Source organism: Kogia breviceps, chromosome 17 (genome assembly GCF_026419965.1).
Source record: "Kogia breviceps isolate mKogBre1 chromosome 17, mKogBre1 haplotype 1, whole genome shotgun sequence".
Classification (NCBI taxonomy): Eukaryota; Metazoa; Chordata; class Mammalia; order Artiodactyla; family Physeteridae; genus Kogia; species Kogia breviceps.
This window is the reverse complement of record NC_081326.1, coordinates 2,470,278-2,489,014: the sequence shown is the minus strand read 5'-3', so window position 1 is coordinate 2,489,014 and position 18,737 is coordinate 2,470,278. Positions and strand designations below refer to the sequence as shown.

The 18,737-nt window shown below is 46.9% G+C and overlaps 2 protein-coding genes across 2 annotated transcripts in view; one reads left to right on the top strand and one right to left on the bottom strand.

The window, feature by feature from the left end:
• Positions 1–17,785, top strand: part of OPRK1 (opioid receptor kappa 1) — a 108,264-nt gene extending 90,479 nt beyond the window's left edge. The window contains exon 5 of the mRNA XM_067017562.1: positions 17,621–17,785. Within this exon, the coding sequence (XP_066873663.1) occupies positions 17,621–17,689 (69 nt within the window). The 3' untranslated portion in view covers positions 17,690–17,785. The remainder of the gene's footprint in view (positions 1–17,620) is intronic.
• NPBWR1 (neuropeptides B and W receptor 1) lies at positions 3,990–5,484 on the bottom strand. The gene has a single exon (XM_059043545.2). It carries the CDS (start codon positions 5,482–5,484, stop codon positions 4,501–4,503), a length of 984 nt encoding a protein of 327 aa, XP_058899528.1. The 3' UTR covers positions 3,990–4,500.
• Positions 17,786–18,737: the final 952 nt, after the last annotated feature.

Below are 18,737 nucleotides of genomic sequence, written 5' to 3'. Positions count from 1 at the left end.
AAGTGTCAATAACATTCTGTTCTACTTAAATGGCGCACCTGGGCCACAGGTCCTTACGCACAAAGCATGCCGATTACAACGTACCTGGTGCATTTGCAGTTGAACACTACGTGCGGCCAGCTCTGGTCAAGGAAATTTTATTCTCATATAAACTTTAACAACACCATACCCTTTAAAGACTCTGAGTTAGGATTCAAGTTTTATTATTAAAACGTGTCTTCCCTTTGTACCACATGATGGAGTACTAGTAGGTATATCTGGCTTGATCCACGTTTTCTATGGTCTAATAATTTCAAATTATACATTGCAACCAATTTCATCTCTGCTGGAATGGGATGAGACAATTCCTAGAATAGGAACCAGATGGGCTCTGACTGGTCTTGGTTGGTCTTTGTGGTCCTCGCCAAAACGACCCACTTCCTGTATCTCACTTTGTATATAAAATGGGAACCAAAGTGCCAGACCCGAAGCCATCCTAGTAAAAGAGCATTAAGGGAAGCATTCTTTGATGTCTTCCTTAGTTGGATAAGCGGAGATCATGGCCATCTAGGAGGAACATTGTTTGCCGTTGTTTTCCCAGCATGCTGCTGAGGAAAGGAGAGTTTTCTGGAAGTCGAGGGTCTTGTTGGTGAGATTCTCTACCTTTGCACACTGTGTACCACATCTTTGCATTCTGTTAGCTGAAATAGTAATGTGTGTGCTGCCAACTTAAGCAATTTCTCTTCCCTTCTCACTCTCCACACAAGCTGCTCAAATTTTCAAGAAATGAATACGATAAAAAGCTTATTATCCTTTTTCTGTCCAGCGTATGTACTAGGGTTTTTGTGCTAATCAGCAGTTTGACATCATTTTCACAATCAACCAAAATAAGGGGGGGGGGATTTCATTCTTAACCTTATCCTATCAAGTACTTCTATTTATGCATTGCTTATCCATTAGATAAGTTTTCCCTGAAGGCAGTATTTTTAAAAGTAATGATGCATTCGGACCTCCCTGGTGGCGCAGTGGTTAAGAATTCACCTGCCAATGCAGAGGACACGGGTTTGAGCCCTGGTCCGGGAAGATCCCACATGCCGTGGAGCAACTAAGCCCGTGAGCCACAACTGCTGAGCCCGCGCTCTACAGCCTGCGAGCCACAACTACTGAGCCTGCGTGCCACAACTACTGAAGCCTGTGCACTTAGAGCCCATGCTTTGTGACAAGAGAAGCCACCGCAGTGAGAAGCCCGCGCACCGCAACAAAGGGTAGCCCCTGCTCGCCACAACTAGAGAAAGTCCGCGTGCAGCAACGAAGACCCAACGCAGCCAAAAATAAATAAATAAAATGAATAAATTTATAATAAAATAAAATTAATGATGCATAAATACTAAGGTGACTGAATTATGGATCCCATGTTCTCAGGAAATAGAATCTTCACACAGACTGTTTCAGCTTTTATTTTAAACAGAGCTTCTGTGCAATGGACTAGAAGGGTTTCTGCATTTCTCAAGAGAAAGCCTAAGCACATACATTATATAACTGTACTAAGTTAAGTAAAACCAAATGGACATTTTAAAATATCAGAAGTGGTATAACCAAACAACACAGTTTACAGGAAGACTGCAAAAATCAAACACAGAGTTAAAAGCTTTGCAATGCAATGATGTAAGTAAATTCTACTTTGGCATGGCTATCAGCATATTTATTCTACCCAGTACCCAAGTCATAAGAAGGAAGTCTGAGACTTACAATCTGGGTTTCTACATGCTAATAAGAAGGCAACAACCTAGAAGTAATGATACAACAGTCTATCCAATAATTTAGAAAGCCAGGAGGAAACTGAAGTACTGGGTCCCATTTAATCACACACGCACACTAGGATGCCAATCCATGCCTTGCTGTGTGGACAATGCAGCCATGTCAGTCCTGTGTTTTCCCAGCAGTCCTCTTGGTAGATTCCAAGACAGCCAGGCTGATCTGTGGGAGGGATGCTGCCGTGGACAGGTGGATCACACGGCTCTCCCCTGATCTGTGTTCAGAAGATGTCAAAGTGCAGCCACTGAGTTTACGAAGGCAGATGAGGTTTCAAATCCAGATTATCACACCTGTCTGTGTTTGCGGCCAAATATCCACTTCACTCTCTGTCCATTACCTTAGAGAATGTGGTAGTTACTCTAAGCTTAAATTTTTAATTTTGAAAATATACTGAGGATTCACAAAATAATTTTGTGAGTCATAAAGAAAATCAATAGAATGTTTCCAAGAAATTTGAAGATACTAAAATGAATTCCAAGAGGCCTCTGAAGTCCACCAGCAGAGGACTGTTCAAATGCCACGATGTACATCGTTCAAAATGCATTGGAGGGCTTCCCTGGTGGTGCAGTGGTTGAGAGTCCGCCTGCCGATGAGGGGGACGCGGGTTCGTGCCCTGGTCCGGGAGGATCCCACATGCCGCGGAGCGGCCGGGCCCGTGAGCCATGGCCGCTGAGCCTGCGCGTCCGGAGCCTGCGCTCCGCAACGGGAGAGGCCACGGCCGTGAGAGGCCCGCATACCACACACACACAGACACACACACACACACACACACACACACACACACACAATGCATTGGAGATGGAAAACCATGTTTTGAAAATTTTACTATTATTTGTCACCCAAGGTAGGTTTCTAAATTTACATTTTCTAAGCTGACAGCTATGAATTATCGTATTGTTCCTAATTACTCTGAGAGCTAAGGAAGCAATTCTTATTCATGAAAATCAGCAAGGGAGTTAGCTTCTTCCTTGGGAAAAACCCAAGGGAGAGTTTTTCCTTTTCATTTATTTTGTTATAAGTATTTTTAAGCTAAGTAATTGAGAATGTGGTTAATACCCACCAAACTAAGTAAACAAATTCTGCCAGCACCACTCATAATTTTTATCACACATAACACTGACCCTGGGAAACAAATACTTTTAGAAATTTTCATTCCTGTTTGGAATTCATCCCAAAGGGGAAAAAATATCTTTTAAAACACTTCATTAATGACTGTAGTCTGGTTAAAGCTCTGCCCTCAGGTCTGAAGTGCAAACTGCAGATGGCTAGGCAAAGCCAATGTCAGTCCTTCTCTCTTAATCCACTTTTGTCTCCCAGAAGTAGAGATAAAATATAGGGTGCTGTCTGGTCTCCCTTGTGAGAGCAGACATCTCCCACTTGCCGTCTGGGACTAAGAAATAAAGTACAAATAATCCACATTTCCCTGTGGAAAGGGAATCAGGAGAGGTTATCATGGGGGCGTCGGTCATTTCAGCTCCCTGGGTCCCCTGAGGTGAAGAGGATGAGGAATACGAGGAGAAAGGGAGAGGAGGGATGGATACGCATCTCCTCGTCTCATTAACTCCCCCAAAACGTGTGAGATTAGGACACACATAAAATTCTCGGTCTTCAAAAGCAATGTGCACACTAAGAATTGCAACGAGCTGCTCCAAGCTGTACTAGGTCAACGGGGGCAGAGGGGCGTTGGAGTGTGTCGGGGGGAGTGGAGAGAGAACCCTCTGGAGAGAGAAGCGATGGCTAGTAACCGAGCCACGGAAAGAGCGGTTTCGCAGCTGCGCTCAGCTGCACACCCAGCGCTGTTTTTGGATGCTCGGCGCCCGCAGCTGGCTCCGCCAGGGGGCGCCTCAACCCGGCCGGGGATCTGCCTCCAGGCCCTTCCCGAGCCCGGCGGCCGGGTCCCCGCAGGGACAGCGCGGGTGGGAAAGCGGAAAAGCAAAGAAAGAAGAGGCTGGGACAGGAAGGGGGTTGTCACCGTTCTTATCACTGCTGTGTAGGCATCACAGCCAATTTCCATCCTCCTGCATCCGAAGCCCCGGCCTCTGCTAGACGCGCGCGTAAACACACACACACACACACACACACACACACACACACACACACACACACACACACACACACACACACACACACACACACACACACACACACACACACACACAACCTCCCTCCCTCTCTCCCTCCCTCCTGACCCGCCACCCGAGCTGTCTGTCTCTCCGCGGCGTGGGAGCGCCCGGACAAGGTGGCGGCGCGCGCCAGGCAGCCTGAGCTAAAGCCCAAAGGGTCGCTGAGGGAAACCGGAGAAGCCAAGCGCGGAGGCGAGGCCGGGGCGCCCGCGGCATCGGGGGGCCTCTCCCCCTGACGGCGCCGAGGGCTCCACGAAGAGCCGGGCTGCGGACGGCCGGGGCGAGAGGCGGGGGGACCGGAAGAGGGTCGCCGCAGTACTGCCCCCTTTTCTCCCCTTCCTCCCCTCCGTGTCAAGCTCGGGGGTCGCCTCGGCGCCCCTGGGCCTTAGGGAGAGGGAGAGGTCTGTGCGCTCTGCGCCGCCTCGGCCGGTCCCCTTGTCCTGCGCGCCCCCGCACCAGCCGGAGGGCTTGGTACACTGAAAGGGCCGGCGCAGCCAAAGCGCGTCCGCGTCCGCGGGGCCTGGGCAGGGGTCCGAGGACCCGCATCTCTGGGAAGCTGGCGGGCGGGGGGCGAAGCTGCGGCTCAGGCGGCGGCGGCGCGACACGCCAGCAGCTGGCGCAGGCTCCTTCGGAAGCTGTCGTCCAGGAAGGCGTAGAGGAAGGGGTTGAGGCAGCTGTTGGCGTAGCTCAGGCTGGTGATGAAGTAGGAGACGGCGATGACCACCGGCGTCTGCGGGAGGTCGGTGGTGAGCGCCACCACGGTGCTCAGGTGGTAGGGCGTCCAGCAGAGGAGGCACACGGCCAGGATCGCCACCACCAGCACGGTCACCCGCTTCTTGGCGCGCTCCAGGGCCCTGGCGTGGTTGTCGAGGCGTATGGCGCGCAGCCGGCACAGCAGCGTGGTGTAGAGGACGCAGATGGTGGACACGGGGACGGCGAAGCCGAGCACCAGCGTGTAGAGGCGGCTCGCGCGCCACCAGAAGGCCTCGGGCTGCGGGAAGACCAGCACGCACTGGCGCCGGCCCTGCTCGTCGTCCAGCCGGGCGAAGACGGCGAAGGGCAGCACGACCAGCGTCACGACCCCCCACACGGCCAGGCTCACGGCGCGCGCGGCGCCGTACGTGCGGCCGGCCACCCGGCGCGACTCGGCCGTGGCCAGCACCACCAGGTAGCGGTCCGCGCTCATGACCGTGAGGAAGTACAGGCTGGAGAAGGTGTTGTACTGGTCGATGGCCACGATGAGCTTGCACATGAGCTCCCCGAAGGGCCAGCGCCGGAGCAGGAAGTCGGCGATGTTGACGGGCAGCACGAGCGTGAAGAGCTCGTCGGCCACGGCCAGGTTGAGGAGGAACAGGTTGGTGACGGTCTTCATGCGGGGCGCCCGCAGCAGCACGATCAGCACGGCCGAGTTGCCCGCCAGCCCCACGGCGCAGATCACCGCGTACACGACGGGCACGGCCACGGCCAGCGGCGGCGGCAGCGGGCCGGACGCGTTGGCGCAGCCGAGCGCGGGCGCGGGGCACGACGTGTTGGCGCGCTCCGGGCCCCAGGACGACGCGTTGTGCATCCTGGCCGGGGCCAGGGGCTCGGTCCCCTCGGCCGCCCCGCTGCGGGGTTCCGCGGTTCCGGGGACCCGACCCGCGCCGGGGCGCTCGCGGCCGCGCTCCGAGCCCGTCTCCGGCCTTCCCGGGGCGGCGCGCTCCCGCCGGCCTCTCAGCGCACGGGCGCCGCGGACGCCGGGGCCGCAGAGCCGAGCTGAGAGCGCCGGTTAGGCTCGTCGACGACGGGCAGCACCGTAGGGCGGTTCCGAGGCGAGGGGGCGGCTCGCCGCCCAACCTGCCCCACGTGACCGCTCTCTGCCACCTGTTTTTTGTTTTGTTTTTTCCCGAGGTGGTAGATTCTTTTATTAATCTTCCATGGGAAGCAACCTCCATCACCTCTCCTCCTTGGGCTTTAGATTCCCCATGTCTGAAATGAAGAGATTAGACCAAGTCAACTCTCAGTCTCTTCCAACTTCAACAACATCTAATCCTGTAACTATCTCGGCATCTCAGCTCCTGGTCAACACCTTTCTAGTTGAGGGCGGGGATTTAGGGTCCAGAGCTTGGAGGAGGCAGGGTTTTGTTCAAACAACTACTTTCTGCCACCTGTTGAACTCTTATTCTGACCCGCTGGCTCCAGCAAACGTGACCCTTAGGGGAAAAAATACAAACCCACTGGCTCAGCTCTGGCCCCCGCCCGGCCCCCGGAGGCCCCGGTCACCCCAGCGAGCCCGGCAGCGGCCAGCTTCGGGGCCCCGCGGTTCCGTGCGCCCCGGGTAAGAGCGGGCCCAACAGCAACCTCTGCCTCCCCCGGCCGGTCCCGGGACGGGCCTGCGGCTCCCGGAGCGCTCCGGGGGGCGGGGCGGGGCGGGGCGGGGCGGGGCGGGCGGGGCGGGGCGGGGCGGGGCGGGGCGGGGCGGGGCGGGGCAGGCAGCGGCGCCCGCGGGCCGCGCGGCCCCGCCCCTTGCGCGCGCCCGGAGCCGGCCTCCCGCGTCTCGGCTCGTCCCGCCCCCAGCGCCCCGCCCCAAGCAGAGCAGCCCGGAACCGAGAACGGCATCACCCGAAAGTTAAGGAGTAACTTTCTTCGTTCCGCCAGTGTGACCTCACTCCGTTTGAGTTCATGAAAAGCGCTCCTGTTAAGAATTAAATGAAAGGAAAGCAAAGGTAGGCTGTTGCCGGGTCTATTTGAAAAGGGGCGCAAGGCAGTTAAGGCTCCCGTTCCAGTCTTTTTTAACACCGCACCCCCAGTGGGCTTAGGTAATTTAAAATGTTATAAGTTACATTCATATTGCAAGGTTATACAGAGGGAACGTGCTCGCAGTCTTCAAATGCAAATCACCCGTTTTCTATGACTCTGGTCTCCACAAGGTTATAGGGTTTTAGGAACACGTCATGGTCGACACTCTGAGATACTCAAGGCTTTCTGGGAAAAAATACATATATATTTATAAATATATACATAAATATATACATAAAGATAAAGTGTTTCCGATTCTCCCCTGAAGAGAACTACCCCGCGGTCGCCTCAGTGTTGCCAAGGCCCCGGAGCGGGCGCCGGGAGCCTCCAAGTCTTCCTCACTTAAGAGGACCTCACCTTGGGCACCTCATCTCTGAGGACCGAGTGGCTCTTCCTTTGGGAGAGCCAGCAAATTAAAGCATGGGCTTCTATCCTGCTTCCCTCCAAGAAATTTCCCTTTCACGTGAGCAGGCCAAAGCCCAGATAAAGTGCACGTTCGATCCTTGATGAAGCCTTGGGAAAGGAGAGGGCTTGAGACACCAAGAAAGAGACCCAAAGGAGCCAGTGGAGGAAGCCTGGAATGGGCAACGGTACAGATGCTTTCCTTTACCCACTCAATTCTCCTTTTACTAGAATCTGTATAATTTTGGCTTCCCTGCAGTTTCATGCTTTGTGTGAAGAACATGTCAAGAGAGTCAATGTCCATGAGCAAAAATATGTGAGAAAACACCGTACGATGTTAAGGGAAACAAAAAAGAAACATATGTACATATATAATATATATAATGTATATATAATACACACATGTATATACATATGCATATATCTGTGTGTATGTATGTGTATATACATATATATGTATATATATACATATATATGTATGTAGTTGTTTAATTGGCAAACATTTGGAGACTTTCTAGCTTTTTAGTTATTGATTTCTAGCTTAATTGCATGGGGACACAGTACAAATAGTATGATTTCAATTAATTGGCTTTTGTTGAATCATTGCCCAATAGTTCTCTAATTATTTTATGTTTACTTGAAAATAATGTGTGTTCTACATTTGTTGGGTGCAGTTGTTGGGTGTAGACTATTGCACCCTACAAACGTCAGCTAGTCAAATTTCCTACTGTGTTGTTTAAATCTTCTCTCTGTCAGTATTTTTTATCTGATTGTTTGTCAATTTTTGAGATAGATGTGTTAAAAAGTATCAGTGATGGTGGATTTCTCTATGCTTCTAATTTTGTCAGTTTTTACTACATAATTTGATGCTGTTTTATTCGATGCACACAGATTTAAGATTGTCCTATTTTTCCATGAAGTGGACTCTTTCACCATTGTAAAATATTCTTCTTTAACTGGGCTACAACTGCTTCTTGTATGTAGCCTCCTTTGTTTGATATTATTACAGCTACCAGTTGTGTCTCTCTTAGTATTATCATGGAATACGTTTGGGACCTGAACTACGGTCCATCCATCAGTGAGTTTATTGTGACAGTTTATAATACAGATTTTGGAGTTGGAATTAATTGTATGTGTTTTAGGGATTACCCTTTCATTAATGGTCTTGATTTTTTCTAAAGTCAGTTTTATATACCTGTCATATACTGGGCATCATCTATGTGTCATAAATTATACTAGATGCAAGTAAAAGATGTAGAAAGAGGAACTTGCAGGCCAAAAGATACTTAAAGGATATATAAGGTTATTGTGATGTGTAAAACTTAAGTACTCTCTAAATACTTGAAAAGATTAAGAATTTTTTGTTGTTGGGTCTTTTTAGAGCTAATGGTACTTTTAGTTTAGTTTGTTCTCCCCTTCAACAACAAAAATTTGGCATCCATCCATAAGCAGAAGTGCCTCTGTGGGATTTGTGGAACCAAGCACCCATACACCAAGGGACCCAGAAGGAATCTCACGGGCTGGTGCATCAGGTGATAGGCAGACAGACTGTGGCACCAGATGTGGGACCTACAGGACACTGTGAGGTGGTTCCAGCCCCTCTTGGCCACTGCCTGGGAGCTTCTGCAGAACGCTGACGTGGGTGGTCACCTTCAGGCAAGAGAGCTTTTGCAGAAGTCAAGGTTTCCAGAGAAGCGCCAGCACTGCACTGGAGGGAAAAAAAAAATACAAGCTTGGACGCATTAGAGGGTAAAAGGAACAGCTTATCTTTGCTGGCATCACCCCACACCCAAGGCTGCACAGCTTAGGGCTAAACTAGATGGCCTGTGATTTCTCCCTTGAGGGAAAGGGAGAGCCAGTGAGTGAACTCCTGGCTCCCTGAACTGTGCAGGATGCTGCCAGAGAGACTCATTTCCTCTTGCAGCATCCAGAACACTAAAGAGGGAGAGCCATGGTGGAGGAAGGAGCAGATAGAGAGTGGTATACGAGATTCCCTGCTGACTGCATTCTGGACCCGGTCAGGAAGCCTGCCCATGAGATGCAGGAGAAACACCACCCACAGATCCCCACTCCCCAAGTGACCCTCAGGCAGCCCCACAGCTCCTAGCACTCTGCAGTGGGCTCCCTGTGCGTACGGTGGGCTGAGCAAGCTCTGGTAGGTGGGGGACACAGGCAGGAGGCGGGCCAGGGTCTGTAGGCAAAGGAGAAATCACAAACGTGGGCTGCGTACCACCTTCAGGGAGACAGCAGAGGCTACCAGCGACCTGTCTGGTGCTTGGTAGGATTGAGAGAAGACACAGAAGCTTAAGACTTCTGCCATAAGAGGGCAGGGATCAAGAAATGAGAAGCAGGTGTATCCATACAAGGTCAGAGAAAGCCTCAGAATCTACAGCAGGACTGGTGAAAGGAATTGCTGCCCTGAAGGCCATTTAGTAAAAACTGGAGGAGGTGACTGCTACTTCAAATTTGAATCCAACAATGCAAAACTCCAAAGAACATGAAAAATCAAAGAAACATGAAGTCACAAAAGATCACGACAGGACTTCCCTGGTGGCTCAGTAGTTGAGAGTCCACCTGCCGATGCAGGGGACACGGGTTCGTGCCCCAGTCCGGGAAAATCCCACATGCCGCGGAGCAGCTGGGTCTGTGAGCCATGGCCGCTGAGTCTGCGCATCCGGAGCCTGTGCTCCACAACGACGGAAGAGGCCACAACAGTGAGAGGCCTGCGTACCGCAAAGAAAAAAAAAAAAAAAAAAAAAAAGATCATGATAATCTTCTAGTAACTGAACCCAAAGACATGGAGATCTGTGATTTACTTGATAAAGAACTCAAAATAGCTGTTTTAAGTAAACTCAGTGCCCTACAAGACAACAGAGAAAGATGAATGAAATGAAGTAAACAATATGCAATCAAAAGTGAACAAAAAGATTGAAATTTAACAAAGAGATAAAAGCCATAAAAAACAATCAACAGAAATTCTGGAGCTGAAAAATTCATGAATGGAGTGAAAAATGGAATAGAGGACACTAAATAGAAGAATCAGTGAGCTAGAGGATAGGAACTTTGAAATAACCCAGTCTGAGGAGAAAAATAAGAATGAAAGAGAGTAAAGAAAGCCAACATGATCTATGGGGCACTATCAGAAAAACGAATATCTGAATTATTGAATTTCCAGAAGAAAAGAGAATGAAGGGAGCAGAAAGGTTATTTACAGAAAGAATGGCGGAGAACTTCCCAAACCTGGGGAGAGATTTGGACATTGCAGTCCACAAAGCTAATAGACCACCACATTATTTTAATCCAAGCAGACTTTCCTCAAGACACATTATAATAAAACCGTTGAAATTCAAAGACAAAGACTTTAACAAAGGAGGTGGAAGATCTTGAAAACTACAAGACATTGATGAACGAATTTGAAGAAGACACAAATAAATGAATGTCTCATGTTCATATTCTAGAAGAATTAATTTAATTAAAATGTCCATACTATCCAAAGCCATCAATAGATTCAATGCAATCTCTATCAATATTCCAATGGCATTTTTTACACAAGTGGAAACAGCAATGCTAAAGTTCTTATGGAATCACAAAAGACCTCAAATAGCCAAAGCAATCCTGGGAAAGAAGAGCAAAGCAGGAGGTACTATACTTCTGAATTTCAAGCTATGTTACAAAACTGTATAATCGAAACAGTATGGTACTGGCATAAAAACAGACACATAGGCCAATAGAATAGAATTGAGAGCTTGGGTTCTCACACATATATGGTCAAATAATAATGGACAAGGGAACACAGACACTCAGTGGAAAAAAGATAGTTTCTTCAATAAATGGTGCTGAGAAAATTGAATATTCACATGTAAAAGAATAAAACTAGGTCCCTATTTTACACCACAAACAAAAATTAACTCAAAATGGATTAAACACTTAAATGTAAGATGTGAAGCTGTAAAAATCCTAGAAGAAAACATAAGAAAAGGCTCCTTGACATGGGTCTTAGCAATGATTTTTTTGGTTATGACACCTAAAGCACAAACACATTTTATATATACATATATATATATATGTATATATAAAATGAAGTATTATTCAGCATGAGAAAGACCAAAATCCCATGATTTGCGAACACATGATGGACCTTGAGTGTACTGGGCTAAGTGAAATTAGATGGAGAAAATTAAACACTGTGTGCTCTCACTTATAAGAGGAATCTAAAAAAGCTGAAGTCATAGAAGCAGAGAGTAGAATGGTGGTTACCAGGAGCTGTGCAAAGGGGGAAATGAGGATATGTTGGTCAAAAAGTACAAACTTCCAGTTAGAAGATAATAAGTTCTGGGGATAGATAGTATTGATCAACTGATCATAGATTCTATACTATATACTTAAAAGTTGCTAAGAGAATAAATGTCAGTGCTCTCAACACAAAAAAAGATACAGTAATTGTATGACATAATGGAGGTGTTAGCTAACATTATGCTGGTAATCATATTGCAATATATGTGTAACGAATCAACATGTTGTATACCTTTAAGTTACAGAATGTGATATGTCAATTATACCTCAATAACACTGGAAAAAATTAAAAACCATGGCTACAAAAAAAAGGTTTTGAAATAGATAATGATGATGGTTGCACTATGTTGTGAATATAATTAATGTCTCTGAATTGGTTACTTAAAATAGTTAAAATGTCACATTTAGGGAATTCCCTGGTGGTCCAGTGGTTAGGGCTCTGTGTTTCCACTGCTGAAGGTGTGGCTTCGATCCCTGGTGGGGGGACTAAGATCCCACAAGCTGCACAGCGCAGCCAAAAAAGAAAGAAAGAAAATGTCATATTTATATAATATATATTTTACCACAATTAAAAAAAATTTAAGTAAAGGGATGGGGAAAGATATACCAAAAGAAATCTGGAATAGCAATGGTAATTTCAGGCGTGGCAGATTTCAGACCCAGCTAGATTGTCAGGAATAAGAAATGGCATTACATAAAGATAGAGGAGACAGTGCTCCACGGAGACAGACCCATCCTGGATGTGTAGCATTTAACAATAGAGTCAAAATACAGGAAGCAAAGACTAATAGAACCACAATAAGAAATAGGCTAACCCACTATTGTACTTGGAGACTTCAACACCCCGGTGTCAGTAATTGACAGAAGAACCAACGAGCAGAAAATCAGTAAAGACATAGTTGAACTGAACAGCACCATTCATCACCTAGATCTAATCAGCACTTACAGAGTACTTACTCCAAGAACAGGAGAATACATATTCTTCTCAAGCTCATGGTATATTCCCCCAAACAGAAAACATTTGGGGCCATAAGACATACCTTAACTAATTTAAAAGAACAGAAACAATATAAAGTTTTCTCTTGGACCAAAATGGAATTATACTAGAAATCAATAACAGATTGCTGTAAAATCCCAAAATATTTGGAGATTAAACAACACACTTTTAAATAACACATGGGGCAAAGAAGAAGTCTCAAGAGAAATTTTTAAATATTTTAAGCTAAATGAAAATACAGCTTGTCAAAATTTGTACTATGCAGCGAAAGCAGTGCTGAGAGGGAAATTTATAGCATGGAATGCATATATTAGAAAAGAAAAAATATCTAAAATCAATAATCTAAACTTCCACTGTAGGAAAGTAGGAAAAAAAAAAAAGGAACATGTTAAATCCAAAGTAAGCAGAACAAAAGAAACTATAAAAGAGTCAAAATCAATGAAACTGAAAACACAAAAACAATAGAAAGAAGTGATACCAATTCTCTACCACCTCTTCCAGAAAATAGAAACAAAGAAAACGCTTCAGAACTCATCCTGTGACAATAGCATTACCTTAATACCAAAACCAGGAAAAGACATTATAAGGAAGGAAAACAACAGATCAATGTGTCTCACAAACATAGATGAAAATTCTCAACAAAATATTAGCAAATTGAATCCAACAATGTATTAAAAGTATTGTACAACATGACCAAGTCAGATTTATCCCAGGTATACAAGCTTGGTTCAACATTTGAAAATCAGTTAATGTACTCTATCACATCAGCAGACTAATGAAGAAAAATCAAATATCTTATCTATAGAAACGTCAAAAATATTTGACCAAATCCAACACCCATTCATGCTGCTAAAACTCTCAGCAGGAATAGTGGAGAACGTCAACTTGATAAGGAACATTTACCCAAAAAAAACCCCTCCAGGTAACGTCATATTTAATGATAAGAAGCTACATGCTTTCCCCCTAAGATTGGGAACAAAGCAAGGATGTCCCCTCTCACCACTCTTTTTCAATATTGTACTGGAAATCCTAGGTAATACGATAGGAAGTCTGTCTTTTTACCTGCGCCTCAACTGCCTAAAGGACTCAGACAGAGGCCCTGGTCCGGGAAGGGCACCGTCACCAGAGATCTACAAAGCACACGGGTCGGCGCTGGGGGGAGCTGCACAGGGGCCGGGAGACCAGAGTCCTCTGTGTGTCACACTGTCCCTGTGGGCCTGGCAAGCATCCGTCACCAAACATCTGCTTTCCCGCCTCCGTGTGAACTGCCTTCTCCCCGCTGAAGTCCCCCCCCTGCACCCCCTTCTCCTCCTCTCAGGTGCCACATATGCGGCCTCATATTACGGGGGCCCTGTACATACGTAACTACATCTGGTTTTCTCCTGTTAATCTGTCTCACGTCAATTTAATTCTTAGACCAGACAGAAGAACCCAGAAAGGGTAGAAGGCAATGCTTTTCTTCTCAAATACCACTCTTGGTATCAGTTTGCTTTTATAGCTTAGGATAATAAGATAATAAACACAAATTGGTCAAAAATTGTCTTCATATTGAAACCCTGTGTGCCAAGAGCATCTTTAAGACTGAGTGATGGGTGATAAAGATCCTGACAGCCTCAAGTCTGAGGGCAAAAGTGTATATGCACAATGCTGGTTTGTTTACACAGTTGTTCTTTGGAAGATATTTCCCATAATAAAATCAGTTGCAACATTTTTCTGTGTTCATTTTTTTGGAATAAACCTTCTTAGAGCTGCTTGGTTATTAGTGTTTTAAAATGAAATGCTTTTGATTATACTAAACATATGACCGCACGTTCTGATTTTTCTGCGTCATACTCCTGAGAGATTCACGAAAGGAAACGATCATCAGAGCAAAGTGGTCACCGAGTTTATTAATCAAATCTCGGGGGGAAAAACAGACAAAGAGTGAACCCTAATGTAAACTGTGGACTTTAATAATGATTTATCGATACTGGTTCATCAGTGGTAACAAACGTACCACACTAATTCAATATGTCAATAAGAGGATGATTCCTCATAATCGTATTGGAAGGCAGGTCAGTAGCACACAGACTCACATAACAGTAGAGTTAAAGTCTTGGAATGTGGTACCTACATGCACAAGGCACTTACCCGCCAACTCGTGGCCAGTTAGGCGTTATCCCAGGTTGGCGTGTGAATCCACCAGCCACAGGAGGCTGGGCGCTTCTCTGACCTGGCTGACTCATCGGCACTTTATCCAGTAGAACGAACGCTCTAAGGCTTAGTTCGAGTGGTGAACCTTTTTTGTGGCCTCTCCCGGTGCGGAGCACAGACTCCCGACGCGCAGGCTCAGCGGCCACGGCTCACGGGCCCAGCCGCTCCGCGGCACGTGGGATCCTCCCGGACCGGGGCTCGAACCCACGTCCCCTGCATCGGCAGGCAGACTCTGGACCACTGCGCCACCAGGGAAGCCTTCGAGTAGTGAATCTTAAAGTGTTTATGTCTTCTTTCATCCAAGGGTTTGTAATTGTTCCATTTAAAATCCTGTGGTGTTATTTATTCATCGTCCTCTCCTCTCTCACTAATAGTGGCCCCAAGCAGTCCTAATTTCTCAGTCAGCCCCCTCTGGTTGTAGCTGAATAATTTATTTCCTTTACTTCCTGATGGCCTGGTTCCAGTTCTAGCAGGGTTTGCTGGAAGAAAATACCACCAAAATGTTGTCTGAGATTTGTCTCAGAGTGTGGAGTGTGGAGGAATGCATAGCATATACAACAATCACTGAGGAACCGTAATGCATAAGACGATGTATAGAATACTGAGAAATAGGACAGCGAGAAAGCAGCTATTGTACAAGGCAAAAGAGTTCTGCAAGTTTGTCATAGATCATAAGTGAAAAATGGCAGAACAAGAAAGTGAAGGCCAAATAAGTTTCTTATTGCAGGTCCTCGCGGAATCCTTAGTACGCTAATGTAAATCAGGAGCTCCAATTCAAACAGCAGTAGGCAGAATTCTATAGACTTTCGTTACCTGAAAGCACTTCTTTATTGGATGCTTCCAAGAGACAAGCGTTCTACAGAACACACCTAAGAAAATGCAGCGAAGAGTAAAGTACCAGAATAAAGACGAAGTAGTGCTGAGGCAAAGTCTGGTGGAAGTCCATGAGAAGAATTGTTCTTGCCGACCAGGGGAAATCAGGGGAGGCTTCACTGAGGAGGTGGCATTGTAGCTGGTTTTCAAAGGATATAATGAGGATAAGATGTGGATAGGGACAGTCCTGGTCAAAGAGCACGAACAAACAAAAGAATGAGGCGTGAGAGTGCGTGGTGTTCCTTGAGGAGAGATAATTTTGACATTCCTAGTCCAGAAGACCAGGAGGATGGGGCACCATTTACCACTGATATAGGGAAAAAGAAAAACAAAACTTTTGACCAGAAAGAACTAGCAGATGAAGGACGTGGCATGTGAGAGGTGAAGGTAAGGGATTATTTTGAACTTGTTAAATTTGTGATGAAGAGGTTCTTGGTGAAGTTTTCAAGAGACAATTCCCGGAGATTAGAACAGAGCCCTAAGGAGGCAGTAAAGACTTGAGGGAGCCTCTCCTATCCAACACCCAGAAATATGGGACTAGCTAAAGTAGCCTCCTAGAGATTAACCCTGGGCGACATTAATCTGTGTATCTCAGAAAACAAATTACTCGATGAGGATATCGAAATCACATCCATCTTTACAGCGGCAGAGAATGAGTTCTGATCAGCCTCTGAAAGACGAAATGACCTTTCATCTTTAAGGTCGTTATATGTCAGCCTCTAAAGAGTTGTTCGTAGGGCCTGTGACAGGCACCGTTACCTCCGGGACTGTTCAGGGCCCATTCGGAGAGGTGAACGTAGACTCCAGCTCTGTGCTTTGACTGTCAAGCACCCAGGAGTGGATGAATCCATGAACGCAAATGACTGGATCCGAGGATGCTACTGAGTCAATCGTGAGCCTTCTCGGGCGATGCTTCTCATTGCACATATTTCAAAGAAGGTGTTGCAGCGCGAGGGACGTCTTCAGATGTTCAGTCACCGAGCTGGGTAGTGGGAAAACGCTGAGGCAAGAATGCCCTCCAGTGGAGCCACGGATGTGCTGCCCGTGCGGCACACGCTCGGGGGGGTCCCGGCTGCTCGTCGTCGTCTGTGTTTCTCCGTGGTTACTCCCGGCCGGCCGGGTAACGTGCAAGGCTGCCTGCAGGCTCGGCCGTTTTCACAGCTTCCCTGCCAGCTCGGCTTGCAGGCAGTGTACGCGTGGCCGGCGCTGCCGTAACGTAAAGGTCCTGGAGCTTCAATAGAAACCGAAGGCTGTTGTCGTTCATCTGCGTTCTTTTATGTGTGAAAACACAGAGGTAATATTGATAACTCACGGAGGTTCTTATTTAGCTGCTTAGAACGTAATGCTGAGAACTGGAAGAGGTGTACGATGGCACGATGACCCTTGTATGCGGATGGTAACCCACCACTCGGAACTTCCCATCTCTAAGCAACGTGGCTGTTGGTTCCCTCTTCGCTGTGATTTGAAGGAGCTCTGCTGCCGTGCTCCCTGGGTCGCCTCTCCTCAGATGACCTGCGCCCGCCCCGCATCGCACAGGTCTGAAGAATCAACGACGGTGCCACGCACACACCTCAGCTGCCCCCGGAGAAGCTCCGGGCACCGCGGCATCGCGCCCTGAGACCACACTGCACGAGAAGTTCTGGGAAGCCAGCGCTCTTTGCAGCGGCTTCGCTGGGAAAACATCGTGTGCGTGGAGGACCCCCCCCCCCCATTTCCTGCCCGCAGTGTAGGTGCCCGAGGGAGACAGTCAAGAAATCCTGTAAAATGTTTTTTTCTAAAGTTCGACTTGTGTCAGGACTAGCTCATGTTAAAAAATGGTCAAGAAGTCTTACATGTTTTTAAACCTTTTATTTTATTTTGGAGTATAGCTGATTAACAATGTGGTGTTAGTTTCAGGTGTGCAGCAAAGTGACCCAGTTATAGATACACATGTATGTATTCTTTTCCCATTTGGCTTGTTACATAACACTGAGCAGAGTTCCCGGTGCTGTACAGTAGGTCCTGGTTGGCTGTGTCCATTTAAAATGCAGCCGTGGGTACATGTCAATCCCAGACTCCCTAGCTACCCCTCCCCCCGACCGTTCCCTGGTAACCGGAAGTTCGTTCTCCAAGTCTGTGAGTCTGCTTCTGTTTTGTAAATAAGTTCATCTGTATCATTTTTTTTTAGATTCCTCATGTAAGCGATATCATACGATATTTGTCTTCCTCTGTCTCACGAGAAGTCTTACATTTTTGACGATTAAAACCAAGATGGATATTTTCATGTCACGGCCTGTGATAGCCGGAAGGAAAGTGGGCGTGCTTGGAGGGACAGCGGCAGAAAACTCTTTCTGGTAAGACACTTAACGTTTATTGGATGTTTGTGAAGTGCCGGGTTTGCCTGGGTCAGCTCGTCTGCTTCTCAGCTTGGTGCTGTGACTACCTCCTCCCGATGAGGGCACTGGGGTGTAGAGAGCGTGGGTTGAAGGTCACAAAGTGGTAAGCGGATGTGGGAGGGTCCAGACCACACCAGCCCTTGCTCCTAATTACTCCTCCAGATTGGTTTTCCCCTTCAGTTATTGCCGTAGAAGGCCAGGAAGCAAAATATGCTATCCAGGGACCCTTATAAATAAGTCATACATGGGGAAATTCTTAGAACTAAAAAATTATAGATCATGCAAGGAAGCATTGAAGTTACATTCAGTAAAGCTGTCCGACTTGCCGGATATTTTTCTAAACTGTGGACACGTCTGTTTACCAGCTAACACTTACAATTTCAGTTCTTGATAGCTCTTGATAGTGTGTTAGTGACACGCTGGCCGTCTTGCATCGCGATTGCTTCAAGCCAGTTTGTGATAAACCAAGGAGGTGGCGTCACAGAAACCCAGGGGCTGCTCTGTGTCCACCCGTCTTCCTGCTGAGCTGTCCATTTTCTTTTCATTTATCAGGCCAGGGACAGCCGCTGATAAGGTACAGACAGGTATAAGGCAGCCTGTCTAAAATATCACATTTTCAATTCTCTGATGAAATGTAATTTTCTGAAGGTTGTTTTCTTCTGTAGACACGTTCACTTAATTTAAGTTAGAATTTGTACTTCTGTATTACAAATGAATCCTTCATGTGATAAGTGTTTATTGCACGCCAGGCATTCTCCTATGGGTCAGTTATAGTCACCACGGCTAGCATAGTGTGAAATAACTTTTTACATTCATATTTTATGATCTTCCTAGCAAAGCTTTTAAATAATTAAAGTTTATTTCAAATTAAAATGAAGTTGAAACATAAAGTCTGGTACATGAATTTGT